Source organism: Topomyia yanbarensis, chromosome 2 (assembly GCF_030247195.1).
Source record: "Topomyia yanbarensis strain Yona2022 chromosome 2, ASM3024719v1, whole genome shotgun sequence".
Lineage (NCBI taxonomy): Eukaryota > Metazoa > Arthropoda > Insecta > Diptera > Culicidae > Topomyia > Topomyia yanbarensis.
This window is the reverse complement of record NC_080671.1, coordinates 425,737,891-425,765,199: the sequence shown is the minus strand read 5'-3', so window position 1 is coordinate 425,765,199 and position 27,309 is coordinate 425,737,891. Positions and strand designations below refer to the sequence as shown.

The 27,309-nt window shown below is 41.0% G+C and overlaps 2 protein-coding genes across 2 annotated transcripts in view; one reads left to right on the top strand and one right to left on the bottom strand.

Annotated features, from left to right (window-relative positions):
• Positions 1 to 1,751: 1,751 nt before the first annotated feature.
• LOC131685310 (Golgi SNAP receptor complex member 1) lies at positions 1,752 to 3,025 on the top strand. The gene is made up of 5 exons (XM_058968949.1): positions 1,752 to 1,967; positions 2,079 to 2,365; positions 2,428 to 2,594; positions 2,662 to 2,796; positions 2,853 to 3,025. The coding sequence occupies exons 1-5, from the start codon at positions 1,946 to 1,948 to the stop codon at positions 2,953 to 2,955; spliced, it is 714 nt and encodes a 237-aa protein (XP_058824932.1). The 5' UTR covers positions 1,752 to 1,945; the 3' UTR covers positions 2,956 to 3,025.
• Positions 3,026 to 3,324: 299 nt separating this feature from the next.
• Positions 3,325 to 27,309, bottom strand: part of LOC131685311 (tetra-peptide repeat homeobox protein 1-like) — a 46,422-nt gene continuing 22,437 nt past the window's right edge. Inside the window, exons 2-3 of the mRNA XM_058968950.1 lie at positions 4,074 to 4,472; positions 3,325 to 3,783 (exon numbers count right to left, since the gene is read on the bottom strand). Of these exons, the coding sequence (XP_058824933.1) occupies positions 3,511 to 3,783; positions 4,074 to 4,472 (672 nt within the window). The 3' untranslated portion in view covers positions 3,325 to 3,510. The remainder of the gene's footprint in view (positions 3,784 to 4,073; positions 4,473 to 27,309) is intronic.

Genomic DNA, 27,309 nt, shown 5'->3' with positions numbered 1-27,309 from the left:
AAGGCTGAAAAATATGCGATTAATTGTATCAACGCAGAGAGAATGATTTTTTCACAATATGGTGGATAGTTATTATGCACATGCATTACCAGCTCGCAAACATTACCATGTTTATAGTAATTTCAAAAGTAAAACTTGTTCAGTCATAAAACAGTGGTAAATCCTTTTATTTTTACTATATGTATGATAAAACTGATAACAAGGCGTAATAAAATTTAAAATATTAGTATTTATTTCGACCATTGAATCAAGATCAAATCAAATGTGCAAAATAGTAAGAAGTTCCATGAGTTTTTCTTCGAACTGGATGGTTGTTTCAAACGTTATCCAGTAGTTTCAAAATAATATATGGTAAATTTTATTATTTGTTGAAAATGTTCTTTTCTACCATGACTGTGAAGTTAGCACTACCATGTCTTTATTTTCAGTTTATAAAGTAATCTTAAATCTGTGCATCCTACTTCCTCCAACGAAAAACGAAGTCCAAATTTACCCAAAAATAATGAGATATTCCCCAAAGCCGACTAAATTGCATCCCATTAATTTTGAGTAAAAAAATCATTACCTCTCCCTTGTTTTCCGGCAGTGAAATAAAGACGACAAATTAAAATTACCTATTGGTAGGTAATGGATTTTAAGTGTGAATTATTTTTTTACTCAAAATAATGGGATGAAGTTTAGTCGGCTTTGGGCAATATTTCATTAATTTTGGGTAAAATCGGCTTCTCTCTCTTTCGTTTTTCGTTGGAGGAAGTAGGATGCATAGATTACTGATTACGTACTGCTATGTAATGCAAGTTCTCCGTGTAGGTTTGTCGAGAAATGTACACACTCAAAATTTATTACATACCATTAATGGGATGAAGTTTAGTCGGCTTTGAGGAATATCTCATTGAGTTCTTGTCGGGCGGTCTCACGAACACTAATTAAGTTTCCTGGTTGAAAACAATCCTATTTACTTTGCCGTCTTTGATTATTATTTCCTACCAGCTTGTGATGTAGTATTTGTGGTATGTGGCGTGTACGTACATGAGCCGTAGAAAAGTCTATTATTTTTGGGTAAATTTGGACTCCCTCTCTTTCGTTTTTTCATTGGAGAAAGTAGGATGCACTTATTAGTGTTGTCAAAAACAGAACGAGAGATTCGACTCAGTCGAGGTCTTCCGTGGAGGAAGGTACTTTTGAGTTGTTTGGGGTATACTCAAAATTAGGTAAATTCAACTTAAATTTGACTATAAAAAACCTATCAATGAGTTGTAATTTTTGCCGTGGTTAAATGGAAACTACCTTTAACACGGTTTACCTAATTTTAAGTTCCCCCACGATACCACGGGATTGAGTCAAAGGAACTCAATTTTAGGTAGTTTTTCGTTTCCGTGTTGTTGAAAGTATTGTACGTGTAATGGAAAAAGTTGTATTGACGATGTGGATTTCAAACGGGACTGAAATATTGTAACAATATTGTGTATACTGGTATTGACAAAAATATTAAGATTTCTGACAGCTCATTTACAACCACAGATGCAAAGTCAAACCAAAGGAGTTTGGTTTGTTTGCCTCACGAAATACCTAACCTCAACCGGTTTTTGCAGTGCAATTTTTTTTGTTTTCCTCACGAAATAATTCGGCGCCGTTTCTTTTTTAACGGGAGTAGAAAGGTCAATTGAGCGTGTAAGGGCCGCTTATGATGTTGTGAGCGCACCCCACTTTACGTTGCTGTCCTTCTCCTCATTCTGACGTCCGAAAACTTTTTATTTTGAATGTTGACACATCTCGCACAAAATTTCGGCTGCCGTGTTTTGTCCGTGTTTGTCAGAGAAAGTGAGAATCCAAATTATCCAGTCAGTATTTTTCTAAACTTTCAGTTTATTTCTACCTTACCAGTTTCGTGTAAACATATCAACTGGTAAATACAGTTTTTGAACCTAGCTTACAATCACAGATCATGGGCGCTTCCGAGTGGGACGGTAAGTATTCCGCAGTTCAGAAACCAATGTTTACAAAGATATCTAATGAAACGAGCGAAAAAAAGCGATGACGACTTCGTTTCACGAGATTTTATTTCTGCCTTTCTACAGATTTACGAAAACAGGCTCGCCATTTAGAAAATGACATCGACCTAAAGTTAATTGCCTTTAATAAAGTCGGCGTCGGCAGCGGTTCGCTCGGATCGTCAACCAGCGCCGGAGCAGGTACTGATGAAGATACGGCCCCGCTTCTAGGGGATCATGTATTTGAATCGCTCTCGCTGGAAATTGAACAGATGCTGGATAAACTTTCCAGCATTAACGAGAAACTGTCCGAAATTCCCAGCAGTGGGGCAGCCGTGATGCATGTGCTGCAGAGGCATCGGGAAATTTTGCACGTAAGATCGATTAGCAATCTGCTGACGTATATAAGAAAATAAACCGTTTGTTTTTCGTACAGGGCTACCGACAGGAGTTTCTAAAGATTCAAGCCAATCACACAACGCGCATAGAACGGGAAGAGTTGCTGCGAGGTTCCGGCTTAGGTCCCTCATCTGCAAGTTCGCCTAGCACGTCCGGACTGAGCCGAAGAGACATGTATCTGAAGGAGAACACCCACCTTCACAAGTTCGATACCGTTTTCTCTCCGTCAATTATTCTAAAACCTAACGTACGTTTTTCGCTTGCATTACAGTTCGAGTTCCATGGTTAACGACCAGATTAGCATAGCAATGGAAACGAAGGAGCATTTGAGCTCGCAACGACAGCACATGAAGCGCTTCCAGACTAGAATGCACGACATTTCAAGTCGCTTTCCGATTATTTCTAGGTAAGGGGTAAACTATTTTAAAATCTTTTGTAAATAATTTATCGATTGCTTTTCAGTCTCGTCCAACGGATCAATATTCGCAAGCGAAGAGATTCATTGATACTCGGAGGTGTGATCGCTGTATGCACGATTCTGCTGCTGCTCTATGCCTTCCACTGACGGTTAGAGCTGCCAATGTGAGGCAAGCTCACGCTTTAAACATTACATGGATTTTTCTTATGTTCCGTTATTATGACTTGAAATTGTTTATAATGATTCTAATCACAGCCTGTAGTATCTAGATGTAAGCGGTCAACTCATCTGGCAAGAAGTTCTGTTACCCTGAAAAGGTCCCATGTTAGCTAACTATAGAATCCTACTCCCCCATAGAGCAATTATATTAACAATGGATCTAACGAGTAATAAAGCATTCAGTGACAGTTGGAATTTGTGATAGTATTTAACGGTTTCATTGATTATTTGTCACGAATATGATATATCACCGCACCAAAACAAAAGTTGACTAAAGTCGATGAGATGTTAGGAAAATGATTTAATCCATTTTACAATTGACTAATTTAACAATAAATAATTCTACTTATTTTGTTCTATAAGCCTTTGTATTATTTTGATAAAATTTGGCCATTTTCGATCCCACTTGTACTGTTGATAAACTTTACGTATTGAATCCGTAGATCATTTGAATGCTTACTTCACAGGTAAGTTACTTCATTTCTACCAAAGTTTGGCTGCTGCCCACGGATCGTGACCAACGTGCGCTATCACTGGAGGGTGCACCGGAACCGGGAAGGGTTTGGGAATGGCGACCGGAACAGGCGCTGGGATGGGAACTCCTACGTGTTTGACAACTGGAACTGGTACCGGATGAGCCACTGGCACGGGATACGGTCTGTCTACCGGAACCGGGTACGGTCTGTCGACAGGTACGGCAAATGGCTTCGGTACGGCCACCGGGTATGGTCGATCCACCGGGACGGGAACGTGAACCTGTGGGAAGAAAATCGGTTTCACTGTTAGGCACCCAAAGCAAGTTACGACAATTTGACGTGTCGCTTTACATAAATGCTAAGCATAAATGTAATCAACAAGATCTTTTCGCTTTACAGTTACAGTGACTTGAATCCTGAACATTAAAAAGAAATACTTGGAAATCTCACTGCTGTCAAATAAGGATCAATTGATGCGTTCCGACTCTAACGTACGGAAGCTTCAACTGTCTAAGGTCTAAATAAATCCAAAATGGCTTACCAATATCAGCTGAAAGCTATGAGACCTACCTTAACTGGAACCGGGAACGGTCGATCAACCGGAACAGCGTACGGCTGCGGGATAGGAATTCCAAATTTCTTCGTAACAACCGTGTGAGTGTGGGCGTGAGCACCCAAGAACGGACCGGGAACACCAGCCGGAGGTAGTGCCAGACCACCGTAATCCGGAAACGGTGGAAGGGGTGGAGCGGCATGTACATGTGCATGCGCGTGTCCGTGTCCGAAGGCATGTCCGTAAATTGGAGCTGCCGGTGCGTAACCACCGATACCGAAAATGCCACGTTTTTCCTTTCGACTAGCAATCGAGCTACTGGTGTCACTTTGGCTACTGCTGCTGCTGTTAGGTGTCCGTATCGGGGATGTGGTTATGGCCATCGTTGATGCAATCGTGAGTGGTAGTAGTAAGATCTGTTGCGATTTAGAGAGATTGTGAAATAAGTGTTTTATTTGTTTAAAATCAGGAAATTGTTGGAAGACTACAATTATAAATCTTTTAGCCCGTTATATAAAAATAGACCGCAGACTGCAGACCTCTAATGACTAATGTTATTTTATTTGTTGAGTTGGCGGTAATATGCAGTAGAGAGGTTTCTATTATTAGGTTTTAACCTAAGGGTCATTCGCTTTTTTCGGACTAGAAAAATCTTTTTGGGAAAATCTGCAACCCCAAGTGCAGGTTTGGAATTCCAACCCTGCTGAGCTACGTACAAGGCAATCGATTTGCAAACTGTACTGTGCTCGCTCCCGGTGAGAAAGAAGTTCATCACGTGTATTAGCAACATGTATTTTTTCATGAACTTGTGTGTAAGTATGCGGTGCCAGATCGTGTAGTCTTACTCCAATTTTGTCATGTTCAACCAAGTGTTTTAGATTGTTCTGCAAAGAAAAGTTTTTTGCTAAAGCGAACGAGTGGATCACAGGTTTGCTTGCGAGGGGCCGTTGCTTCCAATGAAATTGAAAAACGATAGCGAAATTGCGATAAAAAACACGACCTTGAAGTAAGGATCCCACTAATTTTACAGGAAGACTCCACAAGGGTCACTAATTCGTTGGAACAAGATATGAGATATATTACTGAAAAGCGAGATTTTGTCAAAAGTTTAGCTCTTTTTTGACCTTAAAATATAATCGATTCGATTTGGTTATATATTAAAGTATTTTACATCTCTTGGTTTTCTGTTGATAATCGGTAAGTTCCCTGATCCACACGGTAGCGATCATCTGCCTATTGTAATTTCAATTGCTAACGGTTCAGGACCATCGGAAACAATCAATGTCTCGTATGACCTTATACGGAACATTGGTTGGAAGAGTTACGCGACCGCGATATCCGTTAAAATCGAATCCACTCAAGAGCTTCCTCCGGAGAAAGAGTACAAGTTTTTGGCTGGCTTGATTCTCGACAGCGCGAATCAAGCTCAGACTAAACCAGTACACAGCGCGAATACCCTTGGACGGCCTCCCAGCCTGTGGTGGGATAAAGAGTGCTCAGAGCTGTACACGGAGAAGTCCACAGCATATAAGGCCTTCCGGGAAGACGGGTTACCCGCTAGCTATCAACAGTACACTACGCGTCGTTAGAAAGGCGAATGAAGAGTCTAATAAAAGCCAAAAAAACGCAGTTGTTGGCGCCGGTTCGTCGACGGGTTAACGACAGAAACAGCGATGAGCACTCTTTGGGGTATGGATCGACGTATGCTTTACCGAAACAGTACCAACGAGAACGTGGAATATTCAGACCGTTGGATATTCGCTTTCGCCAAGAAGATCTGTCCGGACTCTGTCCCGGTACAGAAAACGTGCCGCGCCGCGTCTCCTCACGATACCGCGAACGAAACACCGTTTTCGATGGTTGAGTTCTCACTTGCTCTCTTATCATGCAACAATAACGCGCCAGGGTTAGACAGAATCAAATTCAACTTGCTGAAGAATCTGCCTGACACTGCAAAAAGGCGCTTTTTGAACTTATTTAACAAGTTTCTTGAGGGTAACATTGTCGCTCATGACTGGAGGCAAGTGAAGGTCATCGCCATTTCAAGACCAGGAAAACTAGTCTCCGACCACAACTCGCATCGACCGATTGCGATGCTGTCCTGTATTCGGAAGTTGTTCGAGAAAATGATCTTGTTTCGCCTCGACAATGGGGTTGAAGCAAATAGCTTACTGTCAGATACACAATTTGATATATTTTATGATAAATTCCGAGAAGTCGACTGTGACAACATGTTCTACACTGACGGATCAAATCTCGATGGGATCGGTATCTTTAATAATATGGCTTCGGTATCTTCAATAATACTATCACCGCTTCCTTCAAGCTCAATGATCCCGTTTCAGTTTACGTCGCAGAACTAGCTGCTATTCAGTACACCCTTGGTATCATCGAGACTCTGCCCACAGATCACTTCTTCATCATTTCGGACAGCCTCAGCTCCATCGAGACTCTTCGTGCGGTGAAGCCTAAAAAGTAATTCCCGTATTTTACTGGGGAAGATACGGGAGTCTCTGCGCAAGTTATCTGAAAAATCTTACCAGATTACCTTTTTTTTGGTCCCCTCTCATTGCTCTATTCCGAGTAATGAAAAGGCCGACTCTTTAGCAAAGGTTGGCGCATTAGAAGGTGACATCTACGAAAGACCAATTTGTTTCGACGAATTTTTCAGTATTTGTCATCAGAGGACACTCGACACACACATTCAATTATCGTGAAGGTATCAACTAAACTTTGGTTCAGGGGGGTGGATGTCGGTCAGGATTTCATACGTGTAATTTCCCGATTTATGTCCAACCACTACACATTGGATGCGCTTGTAATGAAGGTTATCACGACATCGATCACGTTGTCTGGGCGTGCGCTGTGTATCGTGGCGCCCGATCGCAGTTAAAGGATTCCCTCCGGGCTCAAGGTAGACCATCCGATGTTCCAGTTCGGGATATCCTGGCAAGTCGCGATTTTCCCTATATGTCTCTCATCTACCCTTTTATTAAATCGACAAATATCCTAATCTAGCCCATATCGATTATTTCTCGTTTTTAGAAGTTCCCTGTCCTTCCTTTTGGAGCACTAGAGTGCAACTATGTGAATGCCGACACCTTTACCACACCTGTAAAAATGAAGTCAAAGTGAGAGCAGGTCGATGATCTGATCACTCTTGAAGGATTCTCCGCCGTCAACCCGATCCTAGGCATCTACCATCTACCAGCCTGAGACTCTAACTCATGTCACTGTTCTTCTCTTTGCCTGAAAGTTGCGAATTTTGTTCTTCTTTCCCCGTCACTCGCCTACTCCCCCTGTTCCTGATACAACTTCTGATGCTGTTACAAAAACCAATTTGTATTATATTCCTAGTTTTGAGATTGTCACAAATGTGTCTTTATTTGCTGGTATCCAGAACAACAATTGAGTTTTTCGCGACCGGTCTCACGAACACTAATGAAGTTTCCTGGTTGAAAACAATCCCATTTACTTTTGCCGTCTTTATTTATTATTTTCCACCAGCTTGTGATGTAGTATTTGTGTCATGTGGTGTGTACGTACATGAGCTGTAGAAAAGTCTATGGATTAGGTAGCTGCGACGCTGGTTTTCTATAGCTAGCTCTGACAATAGTATAAAGGTGTCCCTAAGACAAATGCATTCAGGTGTGTCGAGTAAGGTTTATATATAAGTGTGTGTTTTGAATAGGGTTATAAAATGGCATATTATTACACGCTTTCTTTTTGTTTTTATTATTTCATACTAAGGAGCGTTTGGACCTTATATTCGAGTTTACTTATAGGACGTTGAAATAATCTATTAAACCACCCAATCACCATAACGTTTTGGAGGAATTACCGAACGACCACTGCGTGTTACATGAGGGGAATCGACAGTGGATGAAGCATCTTGAGAAGGATCCAAAGAATGATTCAAAACTTGTGAAGAACGGCCAGCGAGAGTAAGGCCATCAAATATTTCGTGACTGGTCGGCGAATCATCCATTACGACAGGCCCACCAGGAGATCGATCACTCATCTTTCCATCTGAGCTGGCACTCTCAGAAGAACTCTCACAAAATCCAGACTTCTGCGGGAGACTCGTTGGTTTGCGCACAGTAGGGGATTTGTGGGTAAAATGAACAGGGGGGGGGGGGTAAAATGAACCGGTAGCCAAATCAAGTCAATGTTAGTTAAATTTAGAACAAACTTCACAGAAACGTGACCTGCCAAGTATTCAAAGGATATTGAAATAATTTCTTTTGATAAAAAGCTGTCGAATGTGAAATAAATATGATGAAAACCAAAATCGGCATTCATGTTTGTCGCTGATGTTAAATTCGGCATGTAGAATATAAGGTCTTTTGTGGTGAAATTTTAATTTTATTGTGAAAATGGTGTTACATGACAGTAGTTGAACCTCTTGCAGATATTTCACAGCAATAAGTAGGGATCAGGACAAATCGGCTCAATCGGAACGGCTGTTTGAAAATAAAATGTCTTAGGGGGTAAAATGAACAGGTTGTAGTGGGGGTAATATGAACCATATTGCTGCTCCAAGTACCAAGCCTCAAAATTAATCGCTAAGTTCAAGTTGCTATATCTTCACTGTTCTCCAACAGATCCTTAAATTTTAAACACCTATGGATAACTCCAAGTTTGTAGATGTGTTTCCATGTCACAGAATTGTAAATTGGTTAGTATTAAATGAAAATTTAATTTTTCCGTGACAAGTTTTTTGCCTACAAAATGCCCTGTGTGTATGCAATGCTCATGAGCCGCTGGGACATCAGCATTGCTCGGAAATTGCTTTTCAACGCTAAGCATTGCATACATACAGAACATTTTGCAGGTCACTAGAAGGTGTTCATTTTACCACCAGCACATGTTCATTTTACCCACACGCTATAAACATGTCTCTTTTTTGGACATGTTTTAAAATCAAGAATAATGTTTGAAAACTTGTGTTTATGTCGAAATATTTTCACCAAATATGTACAAAACATGTCTAATAAGAAACGTATGAGGTGATTGTAGTATCTCAATTACTTATTAGTTAGAAAATAATGACTTTGCTTAACGTGTTCATTTTACCACCAGTTCCCCTATGCTGAAAACTTGATAGATCTTCTTCCAATAATAAATCACTAACGTGTTCATTTTACTTAACGTGTTCATTTTACCACCAGTTCCCCTATGCTGAAAACTTGATAGATCTTCTTCCAATAATAAATCACTAGGGGAGACTGAGGAGACTTGATCCCCGGGGAGACTTGATCCCATCATTGTAACTCAAAGGCGGATCAGAATATATTAATCGAATATATTATAAAGTTGCGTAGTTTTATCTAAACATAAATTTCATTAACACAGAAAAAAGAAATTGGATTTTTGTGTAACCGAATTTTTACCGATTTAAAAAAAAGTCTCAGAAGAACTGAAGAAGATTTATTTTTCAAATTTTCAAACTTTTATAAAATTGATAAAATCACCCACTACATACTCTACTTTTGCATACAGAATTACAGGAGAATGTCAATTATATGAATACGTTATGATTGAGCTGATTCTTTTGTTCAATTATATTTTTACTAAAGTTTGCTGAAATAGATGCTATGGGTTCACTTGATCCCTTCAAATTCGTGGAGATTTGATCCCCTTCGCCATACTTCATACACACCACTGAAAATAACCAAATTCACACCAGAACAATTGAAGTCATTGTTGTCATAAAGAATGTCAAAAATGAACGCTTCATCGTAAAGAAACATAACTGTAATTGTTTACTACAGTATACGTAGCAACTAAAGGCCCTAGTATATTCTCTATAGACTGTGGTAGCAGCCATTAATCCCACATTTGACGTTCCTCAACCATAATAAAGACAGCTTTCAAATAATTGCACTGACATTCGGGGAATTCGTAAAAAAATCAAGTGAGAGATGCGTAATATGTAGTAACAAAAATAACAATATCTAATCATAACAATTTAATCAATACTACAATCCATTTATAAAATTGAATGGGGTAATGTACCCGTTTTTGCCCTATTAAGAAGGGTACCACATTATTACTACAATAATTTTATTATTTCAGCTTCTTTGATTTGTTATTAAGGTCCATTTTTTTATTTCAATTATAGAGGTTTTAATGTTAAGGTCATTCGCCTCTTATTAAGAGCCAATATAATAACAAAATTGTCTTGAGAATGGTGAAAATCTTCTGTTTGAGCGCAGCAAAATCTCTAATCGAGTACCCCCATTATCGCAATACCATTTGAGTCAATGCGTTGAGCAAAGATGGCAGACGCTGCTTTAACCAAAGGCTTCAGATGGTTAGGATGATAGTAGAAACAGGGCAAAAATAGGCTTATTACCCTACATGCTCTTTTAAACACGTTTCCATAAAGGAATCAAGTGTCTCCAAATTAGGGATCGAGTCTCCACTAATCTAAGAATTTTCCATTTTTTTGTTGTTTTCCAGAAATGCTCATAGCTCATGTCCAGTATAATATTTCCATGTAATTTTTTTATGATTATTAGTCATCCCTAGAAACAATATAAAACTACAAAAAAAAATACATAGTTTTTTATTATTCCACGGAGTTGGACTGAAAAATAAAAAAGGGGATCAAGTCTCCTCAGTCTCCCCTACTGTTGCTTTCGTCGTTTGTAGTTTTGGTAATAAATCTACGGTTTCGACGATAGTGAGTACCAAAGTTGTCTTTAACTACAAAAGAACTACCGTTTACATCACGTATGATCTTGCCGTAGTGCCATTCCTTCGAGTTTTTCTTGAAGAGAATAAGATCACCAACCTTCAAAAGCGGGAGTTGTTTAGCAGAGCGGTCATAATATCGCTTTTGGGTGTTTCGCTTCTTTTCAATTCTGCTGCGTACGATGCGTTCATCAAACTTTTCGCGAATCAGAAGAGCCTCATCCATTGGTATACGTGTTTTGATTTGTCGTCCGAAGAATAACTGGCTGGGTGAAAGTTTCATGCTAGCAACAAGCGTAGAGTTGTATTCTAATAGACGATATAGAAACTGGTCTACTTCCCCAACTTCATAGCGACGCTTCAGTATGTTCTTGGCTATCGCCACTGCCTTTTCAGCAAGGCCATTGCTTTGAGGGTAACGTGGACTGGAGAACTCAAACCTGATATTGTTCCGGTTAGCATACTTTTCAGATTCAAGGCAATTGAATGGTACGTTGTCACATCGCACTACAGTGGGGTATCCGTAACAATTAAAGAATTTATCGAACAACTTGCACACACTGGCCATAGTTTTATCTTGCAATCTGTCAGAACAAATAAACCCTGAATAAGCGTCAATCACAACCAACCAATCATGACCACCATACTCGTAGATATCAGTTGAAACTCTTTGAAACGGAAATTCTGGCATTTCATCTTGCACCAATGGCTCCTTACAGTTATTACGCTGAAATTTTTCACAAATTGTACACGAAGAAACCATTTCCTTCACATCGTTCGTCATTCTAGGCCAGAAAAACTGAATTCTGGCTTTAGCAAGCGTCTTCTCGATCCCCAAATGGGCGCCATGTAACCATTTACAAATTAAGCTTTGCAAGGCAGTTGGTATCACCAAACGATGATTTTTAAACAACAAGCCATTTTCATAATGGAGTTCTTCACGGAGTTTGTAGAACAGTTGACTCAGATCGTCAAGCTGTTGGAATGAAGGCCACCCGTTAACGACGTACTTTACTATGCGGGTATAACGTTCATCTGGAGCAAGGGTTTGCAAGTATCGGTCATAATTTTCCTTCGACATACAAGCATTCTTAGTCAAAGTATGTACAACACTCTGAAGATCTGCGTTAGATTCATCTGCATCTGGCAATGGAGTACGAGAAAGACAATCAGCAACAGCCACATCTTTGCCAGGGGTATACATGATTGAAAGTCCGGGATACTTAAGCAGAATCATGAACATTCGCTGTAACCGAGGCGTAACATCATCAATGTCTCGCGTCACGAGGGTCTCCAGAGGCTTGTGGTCCGATTGAACTATGAATTCTCGACCGTACAAGAAATGATGGAATCATTTGCATGCAAAAACTACTGCCAGAAGCTCCTTCTCAATTTGAGCCCATTTTTACTCACTACTGGTCAAGGTACGGGACGCATACGCGACAAAACCGTGGTCTTGCAGTAAAACACAACCAAGTCCATCTTTAGAACTATCAGTCTGAACAATACAATGCTTACTTGGATCATAAATTGCTAGCGTCGGCTTAGTGCTAATGGATGAGAGTAAATCTTTCAGTTCCTCATCATGTGTATCATTCCACTCCCATTTAGCGCCAAGGTGAATTAGTTTTCGTAGGTTAGCTGTACGTTTAGATAGGTTAGGAATATATTTGGCTAAATATTTTAAAAGACCCAACAACCTGGTGACATCTGCCACACACGAAGGCTTTGGCATACGTGTGATTGCCCGAATATCCTTATCTAATGGTTGCATTTCTCCATCGCCAATAACACTTCCCATAAAAGATACGGTATTTTTGCGGTATTGCAATTTTTCCGCGTTGAATTTGACATTATTCTGTCGTGCTCATTCTACAACACTGGCCAATGCTCTGTCATGCTCTTCTTCATCCTTACCACCAATCATGACATCATCGAAATAAACTACAACACCCGGAAGATCGCCAAACATTGTCACCATCTTTCTCTGAAACATCTCAGGAGCATTATTTAGACCGAACGGTACTCGCTGCCATCTGAACCGTCCAAACGGTGTCATGAATGTTGTTAAATCGGAGCTTTTACGATCTAATTCCATCTGCCAGAATCCGCTACTCAGGTCAAGAACAGTGAAGACGTGTTTCCCGCTCAAACTGCTGAACAAATCCTCTTGAGTAGGGATGAGAAAGTGTTCCCGGTTGATGCACTTATTAAGTGGCTTAGGATCAATACATATCCGCAGTTTGCCATTTGCCTTCTCTACCAGTTGCATATTGCTGACCCAATCGGTGGGGTAGTCAACAGGAGAAATCACATCTTCTCTCACCAAATGCTCAAGTTCCGATTTCAGGCGATCATGAAGAGCTAATGGAATTCGCTTTCGATAGTGCAACGACGGAACAGAGTTTTCTTTAAGAGTAATTGAACACTTTCCTGGAAATTTACCCAATCCTTCAAAAATGTCACGAAAACATGCAACGAACTCTTTACTATCTTTGGGAAACTTCAAACGACCTTCTACCATGCTTAAACGTTTTATCAATCCAAACTCGACACAACATTTTAAACCCAGCAATGGTTCAAAAGAATTATCGACAACGAGAAAAGTAGCACCATACGAGCGATTACTTGTATAATCAAAGCAGACCAACTTTACCTGTCCATGTATTTTTATTCTATTCGAACTATAATCATAAATCAAAGTATCTTAAAAGTCATCAATGGGAAGGCGGAGTTTCTCTACTACGCCCATGGGAATGCAATTAACATCAGATCCTGTATCCAATTTAAACCACACATCTTCATCTTCAATACGATACACTTTTCTCCATGGCCGGAATCCATCATCTTGGCCACACACCGTATTGGAACTTATTCTAAAAGATTTAGTAATTTTTTCGTTTATGTTCACCTTGAATGCATCGTCTACCTGATCTACACCCGATAACTTACCAGCGTCGCTCCAATTAATAGAATTCACCACCTTGTAATTCTTCTTGTCCTGCTTCAATGGCCGCTGGCTGCTTATCGGTTGCTTCGTCGACTTCTTACGACAGCACTTGCTGTAGTGACCTACGTCCCCACACGAGTGACACGCTGCGTTCAAGGCCGGACAGACCTTCCGATGATTCGGAGTATACTGCCGTCCACAATTGTAGCACCGACTGCGTACAACTACATCCACGTTTTTAATTTCCGGAGCATTTTCCTCCTTCGAAACCAGCTTCACTTCCAGAAGATTAGCTTTTCGATCAAGTAGCTGTTTGTTCTCTGATGCGGCCTCAAAGATTTTAAATGTTTCAATGATATTTGCTAGAGGGTCGTCCCTGCCATCCAACAGCTTCAGTTGCAGCTTTTTGTCCTGGATTCCGATTATTATCCTGTCGCGTAGCATACGGTCACTGTAGGACGTCTGACAATTAGCACAGCTAAACTCGCAGTACTGTACTTGCGTTCTCAATTCCGTCTCGAATTCGGCAAACGTTTGCTTTTCCTTTTGCCCAGTGGAGTTAAATTTGAAAGCCTCCATAGCAACATTTTTTCGAGGGAGGCAGTAGTTATCAAACGCTGTAACGATTTCCGCAAGAGTATGCGTAATCACTTCATCCTGAGCATCTTCAAATCTATCCTCGCCACCAGGGTTACCAAAAATACAGAATAATCTGTATTTATACAGATTTTTCAGCCATTTTCAGACCAAGAATCTGTGTGTACAGACATACAGATTTTTCCGTGTATGTACAGATATACAGATTTTTAAGAAATGATGTTACAAAAACTATTTTTAGAAATATTTTTTATGTTTCAGTAATACTTCCTCTCTGTCTCTCTCAGCTTAGCCCTCTATATTAAAATATATATTCACTTTTGAGATTGGTCGCTCACTCTGAAAGGTAAAGGTTTGCAATGCACTCAGGTTAGCACTCAGCAAACGCCTGGCTGAAGTCTACTTCCAAAAACGTTAATTGTAATGCTCTGTGACATTCTTAATTTTTAATTTTTTTTTTCCGAAAATTCGACAGCTACATTGGTCGACTAAATGTTTATAATATTATATATCAACAAAAGTCATTAAATGACGAAGAAAATTATTTTTCCATTGTGCACATCGATGAAGTTCAAGTTTCTGGATGTAAAATATCAGAACGACTTGTAGACGGCGTCGGTGGTTGAGTGGAAAGCGTTACCGCAACTCATTCCAGTTGCCTGGGTTCAATTCCAGCCGAGGTCGTTGAGATTTTTCTGAGGTGAAAAAATCTGTGGTCACGTCTTCCTTCGGAAGGGAAGTAAAGCCGTTGGTCCCCGGTCTATGAGTTTGGTGGATCGATATCTAGTCCAGATAGTGAAGTCACCTCTCTGGCGTCGTTAAGGAAGAAGTAGATTACTAACAAAAATATGCTCCTCCTGTGATACTTGTAGAGTGCGCAGTAGTATATACGGCCTCTAACAAAAGCAAGTATCGGACTAACCATTCCGTCCCTTTCCTTCCGCGATCTACGTTCGGGCCTGGCCGGCGCCGGTATTGAACAATAAACACTTTAGGATTACCAGGAGTTGCACATTGAAAGATGTTTCGCTACTCCCAAGCATAAGTATCTACTTATTCTCTGTTCAACTTCAGCTAGTCCAGATCGATAACGGATTGGCGGCCAGGGTTGGTCGCACAAGCTCAAGTTCAATATCAGAACGACTTGTAGTGTTTTTTTTATGAAAATGTAAACAGGTCTTTGCTTGACTGATTTAAACCACCAGAATTAATCGATAGATAATCCAGCAAAAAGTTAAACGACTCAACTGATTCGATACAGATATCGACACAGAATTTTCGAGGAGTAAATACAGATGAAAAGATTTTTTAGGACAAAAATACAGATTTAATTTTGGCAACCCTGCTCGCCACCATTCTCTCCTGTCGCTGCATTCTCGCCCTGTCCAAACATGCTTTCCAAGCTATCGTAGTTCGGGAAAAGAGAATTGAAAATTTCTACCCCGCGTGGGCCGATCAGCCACAAGAACGTTGCAATCTTATTCGTTTCCGATCCCTTCATTTTATTGTTCGCTCGAAGATAGATACTGAACAGCTGCTTCCACCGTGGCCATTCCTTAGCAAGGTTAGCACAGTCAAGTGGCTGCGGTAGACGATGATCGAATCCGGACGCCATCTTCCTCCTCCGTCGTACTGATTTTCACAACAACCAATCTGCGAAAATCATTCACCTGCGGCGCTTCTGCCAAAACGAAATCGGCAAAACCAGTCGAATTTAAAACGCGCGAGCTAATAGTACTTATTCACAAGCTAGGAAATCGTTTTCCTAATCAAAATCCCACTTCTGACACCATGTCACAAATGTGTCTTTATTTGCTGGTATCCAGTACAACAATGGATTAGGTAGCTGCGACGCTGGTTTTCTATAGCTAGCTCTGACAATAGTATAAAGGTGTCCCTAAGACAAATGCATTCAGGTGTGTAGAGTAAGGTTTATATATAAGTGTGTGTTTTGAATAGGGTTATAAAATGACATATTATTTCAGAGATAGCCTTGAATCTTTTCATTTTTTTTCGTTTCCCATCTTGTATGTCTAATTGTATTCCTAGTTTTAAGATAACTGTGAAATTTCTCATAAAAGTTTGTTCCCCTTCTTTTATATTAATCTACTTTCCTAGATAGCTGAAAATTTTTTTTGTAAAAAATAATTATTGTTCAATCTTGTATATCGAATCGAATTTTTAGTTTAAGATAGTTGTAAAAAATGTTCCTCTCAATATTAAAAAAATATTTGTGCACGTCCATCTTCAGCATTCAACTGGTGTAAAATCTCTAACGGTTTCGAAGGTAGTTGGGATATCCAAACCAGGTGCGCTACTGTCGTCATGTTTTTTGTGGCTAAGTTCGACTGAATTGACAGTGGTTATTCCTCTACCCAGTCAAACTAGTCCGGAACCAATTCGGACTTCCAGCATGAATTCCAGCTCAAATGCATCAACCGATAGAGTCGGAATCGGTTGTTGTCTTTGAGCAAGATTCCATACTGAATCCATTCAGGATTTTGAACCGGTTCCGGAATAGATTTGACGTTGGGTAGTTTTTTAAATATTTTTGTTCGATCATGGATGTCTGTTCTCTGTGGATACATTGTCTGCGGAAAGGTTATGGAGCCAGTTGTTGAACCAAACAGCGTACAAAGCAGCCACGTCTGCACAGACGATCTTCTGTATTCTCAGCTTGAACCGTTCTGGGAGGTTGAAAATTTCGATGACGGTAGAGCATATACCACAGACATAACAATATGAAGGAATTCCCTCAAAAAACATCGATCCGACAATTATTCGAGTACATTAGCTCCATCTTTTTTTGACGCTCTCAAAAACTCATTTACTGGTGGGTTACCCCTCAGGTTTGGGAACAATTTTTCACTAGTGGTCTATCCCCCATATGCTTGTTGATGTCAGTGGCGCCATAATTTCAAATGTGGCCACAGTTCCAACTACAAATATATTTAAAATGACCGTTAAAGCGGGCGAAGCTTTGTTTTTGAGTGTTATGTCTGTTAGTCTGTGCATATACCTCCGATGAGCAAGTTTGTGAAGATTACTACACTGAAACGGTTTCTCGTGGTTCGGATGGACGTTATAAGGTTCGCCTTCCGTTACGGCAAGAAATATTATCTTTGATTGGCGATTCGTACATTCCAGCGCTACGCCGGCTCCTATCGAAGAAAAAGAAGTTTGCCGAAAATGAAGATCTTCTCCAGGAATATTGTAACTTCATGGAGGAGTATCACAGGTTAGGTCACATGGAGGTGATTTCGTGCGCGTCGTGTAGCCCACAGTTCTTCCTACCCCGCCATGCCATCCACCGTCCAGACAGTACAACTACGAAAATTAGAGTGGCATTCGATGGAGCCTGTCGTGATTCGACCCAGCTATCAATCAACGGCGTTTTATTTTCTGGTCCCACCGTGGAGCCAACTCTATACTCAACTGTCGTTAACTTTCGGTTGCCACGCTACGCCATTACTGCCGATGTGGAGAAAATGTTCAAGCAGATCTGGGTCGATCCGCAAGACCGCCGTTATCAACAAATTCTTTGGAGAAAAGATCCCTCAGAAGAAATCCATACCTATCAGTTGAAGACCGTTACTTATGGTCTCGCCTGTTCACAGTATCATGCTACGCGAATCCTGAACCAGTTGGCCACCGATGAGGGAGAACGCTTTCCACTTGCAGTCCCGTTCATTCGGAAGGGGACTTATGTTGACGATGTGCTCTCAGGGCATGATGACCATCATGTGCTTATCAATGCGTGTCAACAACTAAGGGAGATGTTCAAATCAGCCGGTTTCGTACTCAGGAAGTGGGCATCCACTGATCCATCCGTACTCTCAAGTGTTCCACCGGAATTGTGGGAATCTGCTCCCGAATTGGAAATCGGTCGGTCAGCTGCTGTAAAAACACTAGGCCTATGGTGGTTCCCTAAGTTGGATACGTTCAACTTCAAAATACCAGCAATGCAAGAGCTGGGTGCAGTCACCAAAAGAGTTGTCGTTTCCAAAATGGCCAGACTTTTCGATCCTTTTGGCCTTCTCGGACCTATAGTAGTGAATGCAAAAATGTTCGTACAAACACTCTGGGCGGAAATGTTGACGTGGGATGCGGAGCTGTCAGAGAAACACAGCGTTTGCTGGACAAACTACCGTTCAGATATACACCTACTTCGTTCAATCGAAATTTAACGTAGGAAAATTCAACGCCACACGTGAATATAGTTTACACTGCTTTTGGGACGCGTCCAAGCGAGGGTACTGTAGGAGATAATCCTAGAACGATAAAAAGGTTAATAAATTTTATTTGAAATGATACTTACCAGGGAGATAATTTAATTACGCTGACGTTAAAAGAAAAAAAAACAACAAAACTCTGACATGAAATAGACTATACTTGTAGTAGTATGTCCATTCAATTATACCAATAAACAAGATCGGGTCAAATCCAAACAGTGAAGCGTTTGCTTCCAACGCTTAATCTTGCGGGGTACTTGATATGAAAGGTGTTCACATTTGTCTAAGTGTGTACGTTTAACTTTTATCTCGAATAGGAGGATGTGAAAGAGAAATCAAGCATACGTAGGCCGTAGTTATTTTAATTATGCGCTTTCGTTTCGATGGGTTGGTTTTGTTGTTTTTTTTTCTTTTAACGTCAGCGTAATTAAATTATCTCCCTGGTAAGTATCATTTCAAATAAAATTTATTAACCTTTTTTATCGTTCTAGGATTATCTCCTACATTTAGAAAAATGTTTTAGATGTGGTAACTTTTACCACTCTTCCTCGGATTGTCCGGCTATCGACAGACCCTGCCGAAACTGTGGCCAGGTAGGCCATTTTCAAAGAGTTTGTCGCTTTGCACCTCAACCAGCACCGGTTCAGGATCGTCAGGTAGATACCCCGGAAAAGAAAACCAAAAATATCGCTGCTGTTGAAAAACTGGAAGTGAATACAAAGCCCACTGAGAAAGTTGAAATCAATATGATGTTATCGACGGAGAAATTAAATGAAGAAATTATTGCGGCAACAGTCGCTGGATTGGCGTGCGAATTTATGATTGATTCGGGTGCTCAGGTCAACACCTTTACCGATGAGTTATTCCGTGTACTGATGAGCGATTCATATTATAGTGAAGCCGTTTTCAATATTCAAGACCAAGCAGACAGATCTCTCAAGGCCTATGCCTCGACCGGAGAAATCCCGGTAATAGCAACATTTGAAGCATATCTGTTCATTGCTGTAGATAGGCCTGTGTTACTGGAAAAGTTTTACGTAGTAAACGAGTCAAGATCATTACTAAGCAGACCGACCGCGCGGAGAAAAATGTTTTAGATGTGGTAACTTTTACCACTCTTCCTCGGATTGTCCGGCTATCGACAGACCCTGCCGAAACTGTGGCCAGGTAGGCCATTTTCAAAGAGTTTGTCGCTTTGCACCTCAACCAGCACCGGTTCAGGATCGTCAGGTAGATACCCCGGAAAAGAAAACCAAAAATATCGCTGCTGTTGAAAAACTGGAAGTGAATACAAAGCCCACTGAGAAAGTTGAAATCAATATGATGTTATCGACGGAGAAATTAAATGAAGAAATTATTGCGGCAACAGTCGCTGGATTGGCGTGCGAATTTATGATTGATTCGGGTGCTCAGGTCAACACCTTTACCGATGAGTTATTCCGTGTACTGATGAGCGATTCATATTATAGTGAAGCCGTTTTCAATATTCAAGACCAAGCAGACAGATCTCTCAAGGCCTATGCCTCGACCGGAGAAATCCCGGTAATAGCAACATTTGAAGCATATCTGTTCATTGCTGTAGATAGGCCTGTGTTACTGGAAAAGTTTTACGTAGTAAACGAGTCAAGATCATTACTAAGCAGACCGACAGCTACCAGATACAGCGTATTGATGCTGGGATTGAAAGTACCGGTATCGAAGAGCTATGTCACAGGAGATTCGGGGTTACAAACTGCCGAAATCGCCACAGTCAACGAAAATGTACCCTTTCCCAAATTTAATGTCCCCCCGGTGAAGATAAGCTACAACAAGGATATTGCTCCATGTAGAAACATTTTCACAAACATCCCTCTTGCCATAAAACCCTTGGTTCAAAAACGCCTCAACCAGTTAATATCGGCAGAAATTATAGAGCCAGTATCCGAGGAAATGGATGTTTCATTCTGCTCGTCAATGCTCGTTATTCCAAAGGGTAAAGACGATTTCAGATTGGTGATTGATTTGAGAGGACCAAACCAGTACATATATAGGACCCCTTTCATTATGCCATCCTTAGAAAAGATTCTTGCTGATTTAGACGGTGCCTGCTGGTTTTCGACAATAGATTTGACCAACGCGTTCTATCACATTGAGCTGGACGTTGAATCGAGACATTTGACAAACTTCTATACAGAGTTTGGAGTGTTCAGGTGTGTAAGGCTTCCGTTTGGACTATGCAACGCTCCGGATATATTCCAGGAAACATTGGAAAGGAATATCTTGGGTGGTTGTAAAGGAGTGTCGAACTATTTGGACGACATTCTAGTCCACGGAAAATCCAAAGAAGAACACGACGCAAACCTTGCGGTAGTTCTATCTCGTCTTCGTGATCACAATGTCAAACTCAACGAATCTAAATGCATTTACGGTAGTCAATCGGTCAAATTCGTTGGTTTTGTTTTAACGGCGGACGGTTGGATGGTGGAAAACGACAAGATAAGCGCGATAAAGAATTTCAGAAGACCAAGCAGCTGCTCAGAGGTGAAAAGTTTTTTGGGCCTAGTAACCTTTACCGACAAATTTATTATGAATCGGGCGGATAAAACAAAACATCTCCGAGCGTTGGTAAATTCGGAAAAATTCTACTGGACTAGCCACGAAGAAAATGAATTCAACTTCTTACGAAACGATGCATTGAAGGCAATAAGTAAATTGGGTTACTACAGTACGACAGATATAGTTGAGTTATTCGTAGATGCATCCCCAACTGGATTAGGTGCTGTGGTAGTACAATACAATATGAAGGCTGTCCCACGAATAATTGCTTGTGCGTCTAAAGCATTAACAATCACCGAACAGCGCTACCCACAAACTCAGAGAGAAGCTTTGGCAGTTGTCTGGGCGGTGGAGCGGTTTTCATATTATCTCCTAGGTCGCTCATTTGTGATCCGTACCGACTCAGAAGCTAATGAATTCATTTTTAGCACCAACCATCGTCTGGGCAAAAGAGCCGTGTCACGGGCTGAATCATGGGCCTTAAGACTGCAGCCTTATGATTTCACAATCAAGAGAGTACCGGGGGAACAAAACGTAGCAGATGCACTGTCTCGGCTGGTTTGCGAAACGCAAAACGCACTCCCGTTTGAAGAAGAGGATTCCAATAACTTCCTCTACGTATTGGATTCGGGGTGCATGGAGATCACCTGGAACGAAATTGAAGGTGCATCAGAGACTGACGACGAGCTCCTAGGAGTTCGAGAGGCAATTGATTCGAATCAGTGGCCAGAGACATTGCGAAAGTTTGAAGCACAAAAAAAGAATCTTCATTTGTTGGGACACCTAGTATTCAAAGGAGACAAAACTGTTCTTCCAAGAGCTCTTCGGGTAAGGGCCATGACATCCGCTCACGGTGGGCATATAGGAGAGGCATCAATGAAACGGATAATGCGTGAGTTTTTTTGGTGGCCGAATATGTCGACGGATGTAGTCCACTTCGTCAAGAACTGCCAGACGTGCGCTGTTTTAGCTCGGAAAAATCCCCCACTTCCTCTGTCTAGCAGAGTGCTACCTGAAGGTCCTTGGGAGATAGTACAAATTGACTTCCTCTCTATCCCCATAACTGGAGCTGGTACACTATTAGTAGTCGTAGACACATATTCCCGATACCTGACTTTAGTGGAAATGAACCACACCGATGCAAACAGTACCAACAAAGCGTTATGCCAGGTATTCCAGACATGGGGTTGTCCTGTTATCATCCAGAGCGATAACGGGCTGTAGGAGATAATCCTAGAACGATAAAAAGGTTAATAAATTTTATTTGAAATGATACTTACCAGGGAGATAATTTAATTACGCTGACGTTAAAAGAAAAAAAAACAACAAAACTCTGACATGAAATAGACTATACTTGTAGTAGTACGTCCATTCAATTATACCAATAAACAAGATCGGGTCAAATCCAAACAGTGAAGCGTTTGCTTCCAACGCTTAATCTTGCGGGGTACTTGATATGAAAGGTGTTCACATTTGTCTAAGTGTGTACGTTTAACTTTTATCTCGAATAGGAGGATGTGAAAGAGAAATCAAGCATACGTAGGCCGTAGTTATTTTAATTATGCGCTTTCGTTTCGATGGGTTGGTTTTGTTAATATGTATGAGATTCAACGGACCCGATCGTCATTATTCATTTCGCAAACAAGACACCAACACACTCAAAAGAACAAGTGTTCCCACCTTTCTAGACGTGTAAAAGAAATTGCATCTGTATATTCCGTATATTCATTGCCCAAAGCAAGAGACCCGACTAAACAAGAACGGACTTGTCAGAGTCAATAAAAGAGTGCTGTAAAAACACTATCTAATATCTACCTGTGATGCAAAATGAACAAACGTGCACGACAGGCAATCATTGCAAAATTATATATAAAATAATAATAAAACTAAAATCGTTCTGGTTTGATTCATGCACATTTCACAACGCCAACGTTTATTGTGCTGTCGACTAGAATTGGGTTTCGTATGTTTACTTTGATCTTATTTGACACGTTGTCAATTATTGTTTGCTCTACATTCAACGCGAAATTGGCCCACAAAATGCTTTGCCGTGAATTATACGCCCAATCTCGCGCCCAATAGCGTCTAGATTAATCATCTGGTCTCCAAACACGGCAAAATAAACGTGAGCATCGATAAATCAATCGTGGACTAGTATTTGGGAATTACGTTAGTTTGTGTGAAGCATGCATAAACCGGATCTGGTGGAATATTAGTATGAGTAGACACTGAGTATTCGTGTCTATTGAAATCGTGCTAGTATAACGCACACGACTTAATCAAAAACGAGCTGGAGCGAGAGCGATATTATGATGAGCGAGACCTATTGAAAGGACCCGAAGTTCGGAGGGGAACGATATACGAGAGAATGTGTGCATGTGAGAGTGAATAATGTGTACAGCTAGACGAGCGAATAAAATCGAGCGTTGTTCAGCATTCACTCGACCACATTTACCGCGATAGGACGTGATAAAAATGGAGAGCTCGCAGCGAACTAGAAAAATTCACGACAGGTACGGATGCTGCATCTACGTTGTTTCACCAGATGAGACTGGAAGGATTCACTCCCGATTACTTACTTCCAAAGCTCGTGTCGCTCCACGTCGAGGACAGACCATTCCTAGGCTGGAACTTTGCGCCGCACTCTTAGGGAGTTAACTGATCGACCAACGCAGAACAACCGAGTATTCGAATTCAGTCACATACTGGACTGATTCTATGATCGTGCTTCACTGTATCTAGTCGTCATCCAACACCTGGAAGGTTTTCATCTCGTGTGGTGGAAATTCAACGTGTGACCAAAGGATTGCAGTGGAGGCACGTTCCCACCGAATTAAATCCTGCCGATTGGATTTCTCGTGGTGCTCTAGCAAGTCAACTTCTTGAAGACAAATTATGGTGGCATGGACCGAGTTACGTCACTACTCCTGTAGAGCAATGGCCTCCATCTAGTATTTCTCAGCCCTCTACACAGACAATTCAAGACGAATCGCACGTCGTCGTCGCCCTTCGCATCAACCAGGCTGACTTATCGTTGTTTGACAGGTACTCTGATCTCGTTAAATTGATCAAGACTGTTTAATTTTGTTATCGCTTGTACAACAACTGCAAGTTGTCGAAGAAAGATCGAGTCACAGGGCCTTTAACGCCTAGCGACTGTCAGTTCACTTTAAAAACTCTTGTTCGTTTAGCACAGGCAACCGCTTTTCCAGCCGAAGTACGGCTATATCAAGAACGTCGAGGGAGCCCAATTTATTCGAAGGAACTTGGTTCGAAATCACCGCTAAAATCTATAACCTGTTTAGTGGACTCATTTGGATTATTCCGGCTTGATAGACGAATAAAAGGCAAAACTGCACCGTACGACAATCTTTGTACAATGATATTACCAGAGCGGATCACAAACTTAGCTGGTTGATTGCTCATTCATTGCACATCCAAACTCATCACTCTGGATCAACTCTTCTACCGGCAACTATTCGACAACGCTTCTGGCCGCTCCGGGGTCGACGTCTCGCTCGCCAGGTTGTTCGTAAATGCATAACATGTTGTCGGAGCAATCCGCGACCAACATTCCAGCAAATGGCACCCCTTCCATCAGTACGCATAACACCTGCTCGAGCGTTCGCTTACTCGGTTCGCTATTTACTGTGGGCCGTTTCTCGTTCGTCCGTTGGTTGGGAGAGGAGCTTCGGTAAAAATCTCCGTCGCATTATTCGTGTGTCTAGTGGTGAAGGCAGTGCACCTCGAGATCCGTCGCGTGTATTAACGCCGTTAAACGTTTCGTCGGGGCAGATCGAGAGCTAAGGGCTGCGCACCAAGCTTTCCATGAACAGTTCCAGTCCAAGGATTGGGACAAGTACTGCATCAACAGTGAAATTGTGTTCCGCTTCATCCCAGCCAGATCACCCCACTTCGGTGGATTATGGGAGGCGGAAATCAAGTCGTCAAATACCACTTTCTACGCATCATGGGCTGCAATGGGTTCATCATGGACCAGCTCCTGACCGTTGTAACCCAAATAGAAGCAATCCCCAATTCCCGTCCATTAACCCCACTGTCCGATTTTCCCGATGATTTTTCCGCGCTAACTCCAGGACATTTCCTAATCGGAGAACCTCTCTTCTCAATTCCTGAGCCCGATCTGTCCGATTTAAAAATTAACCGTTTATCGCGCTTACAGGACATGAAACGCTCTGTTCAAGGTTTGTGGAAGCGTTGGTCTAGAGACTACTTAAGCCAGCTACAACAACGCTCTAAGTTGAAGCAAGCCACTATGGATGTCCAGGTCGGTCAACTGGTACTACTGAAGCAAGACAACACACTACCGCTTAAGTGGCCTTTGAGGCGGATTTTTGAAACGATTCTCGGTCCAGACGAACATGTTCGCGTGGTCAATGTCAAAACAGCAACGGGACGGTATAAGAGAACGATCACCGAAATCGCGGTGCTCCCCATCGATTCAGAAGAAGATGAAGAGAAATAGAATACCATCCCATCATAGAAACAATCCCACAGCACTTAATACTAAATATCTCTTCTATTACGTTCTAAAGGTATCCGTATAAGCTGTCTAAAGATATATAAAGTGTTTATCTGTGTCGTCAATTTCGGCAGATAATTTTAAAAAACCTACAAAAACGCCATTTTTACACATTCGAACATTCATGTCATGGAAACTAAACATCAGAATAAAAAACCATTTTATAGAGTTCTGTCTGGGTGATAGGCTTTTCATTTGCAATTGGTTTGAATAAGATCGGTTCAGCCATAGCTGAGAAACAGGAATGCTAGTTTGACCGTTACTTACAAACTCAGACCTTGTCCCAAATCGTCGAGCTGCATCGATTGGTATAAAAGACTCGGCCCTGCGGGCCTCGGAAAAAAATCTTGAAAGTTTGAGCGAATTCTATACATTTCTTTTATAAGTAATGTAAAAATGAATAAGGTACCTAAAATTTTAATATTCGATCACCATAATAGTCTATACTGTGCAAAGAAGCCTTCCGAATAAGGAAGTAAGATTTCAAATTTTAGTGCCAGGCTGCTGCACGAAATTGTTTAATTATCTTGACATTCAAAATTTTGTTGTTGAATAAACATATGTTAAAAATATGCAAAAGATACTATTTCTCTTTTTGTTTCCATGTTCAAAACTAATCCTAAATTTTTTTAATCCTCCTAGTGGTGCAATTGTGCCTTTCTCATTTATCCAAACTATGATTTAATGCTTGGTTATGTTCATTATAACATTGTGGAAATGTCTATTACATTCTTATTACACTTGAAAAGCATATATAAGTTTCACAACTGCCACTAACCTGATAAGCAACATGTCGACACTGAGACACTTGAAACAAACAAAAATATAATATTTGTATAGCTTAATCAGCGTGAGTTCAATGTTGTCTTCATGTTATTTTCATGGTGGCAAAGGAAAGGGATATAATTAGTGGGAGGGGGAGGATGCGTCGGGAATCATCTAACTTATTTTAGTATACGGAGTGGATGAAGGGAATGCAGGTGGAAGGTTGGTCTGAGAGGGTGGGAGTGAGAGGGAAGGGGGGTGGGGTGTTGGAAAGTAGGAGGCGGAGGGGTAGATGGAGGGTTCAACACCGAACTTCATATTATACTTTCCATTTGAGACTAGGTTAGTGAAAATTAGTTCATTCATTACCGAAGTGCCTTTAGATCTGGAATATGCCAGGAATGAATTTATTCCAAGAATCTTCGATTCAACATCAGTGATCAGGGCCAGCGAATCGAAGTACTTTGATGTTAATTTCAATAGATTTTTATTACGAGGTATTACGAATGCACCGGTTTATATGAGAAATTCCTATGTGACCGCATTAGCTCAGGAACGTGGCTAGTTCTGGGGACCTCAAGATCCGTCATAGGTGACCATTGACCAATGTAGTCAAAACTACTTTGATTGGTCATTAGTGATCTAGACCCGCAAATTCAAGTAATGTTGAACGTATTTGAATATGTATTACATCATTCGGACATCATAGGGTTACCAGTTTATATGGGAATTTGTTGTGTGACCACACTTTTCAACCCGTAACTCCGGAACCGGAAGTCAGATCAACTAATAGCGTCTTATAGGAGCGTTATACCGTTCATTTGAAACTAAGTTTGTTGAAATCGGTTCAGCCATCTCTGAGAAAATAGAGTGACTTTATTTGACACATATATACATACATACACACACGTACAGACATTTTGCGATCTCAA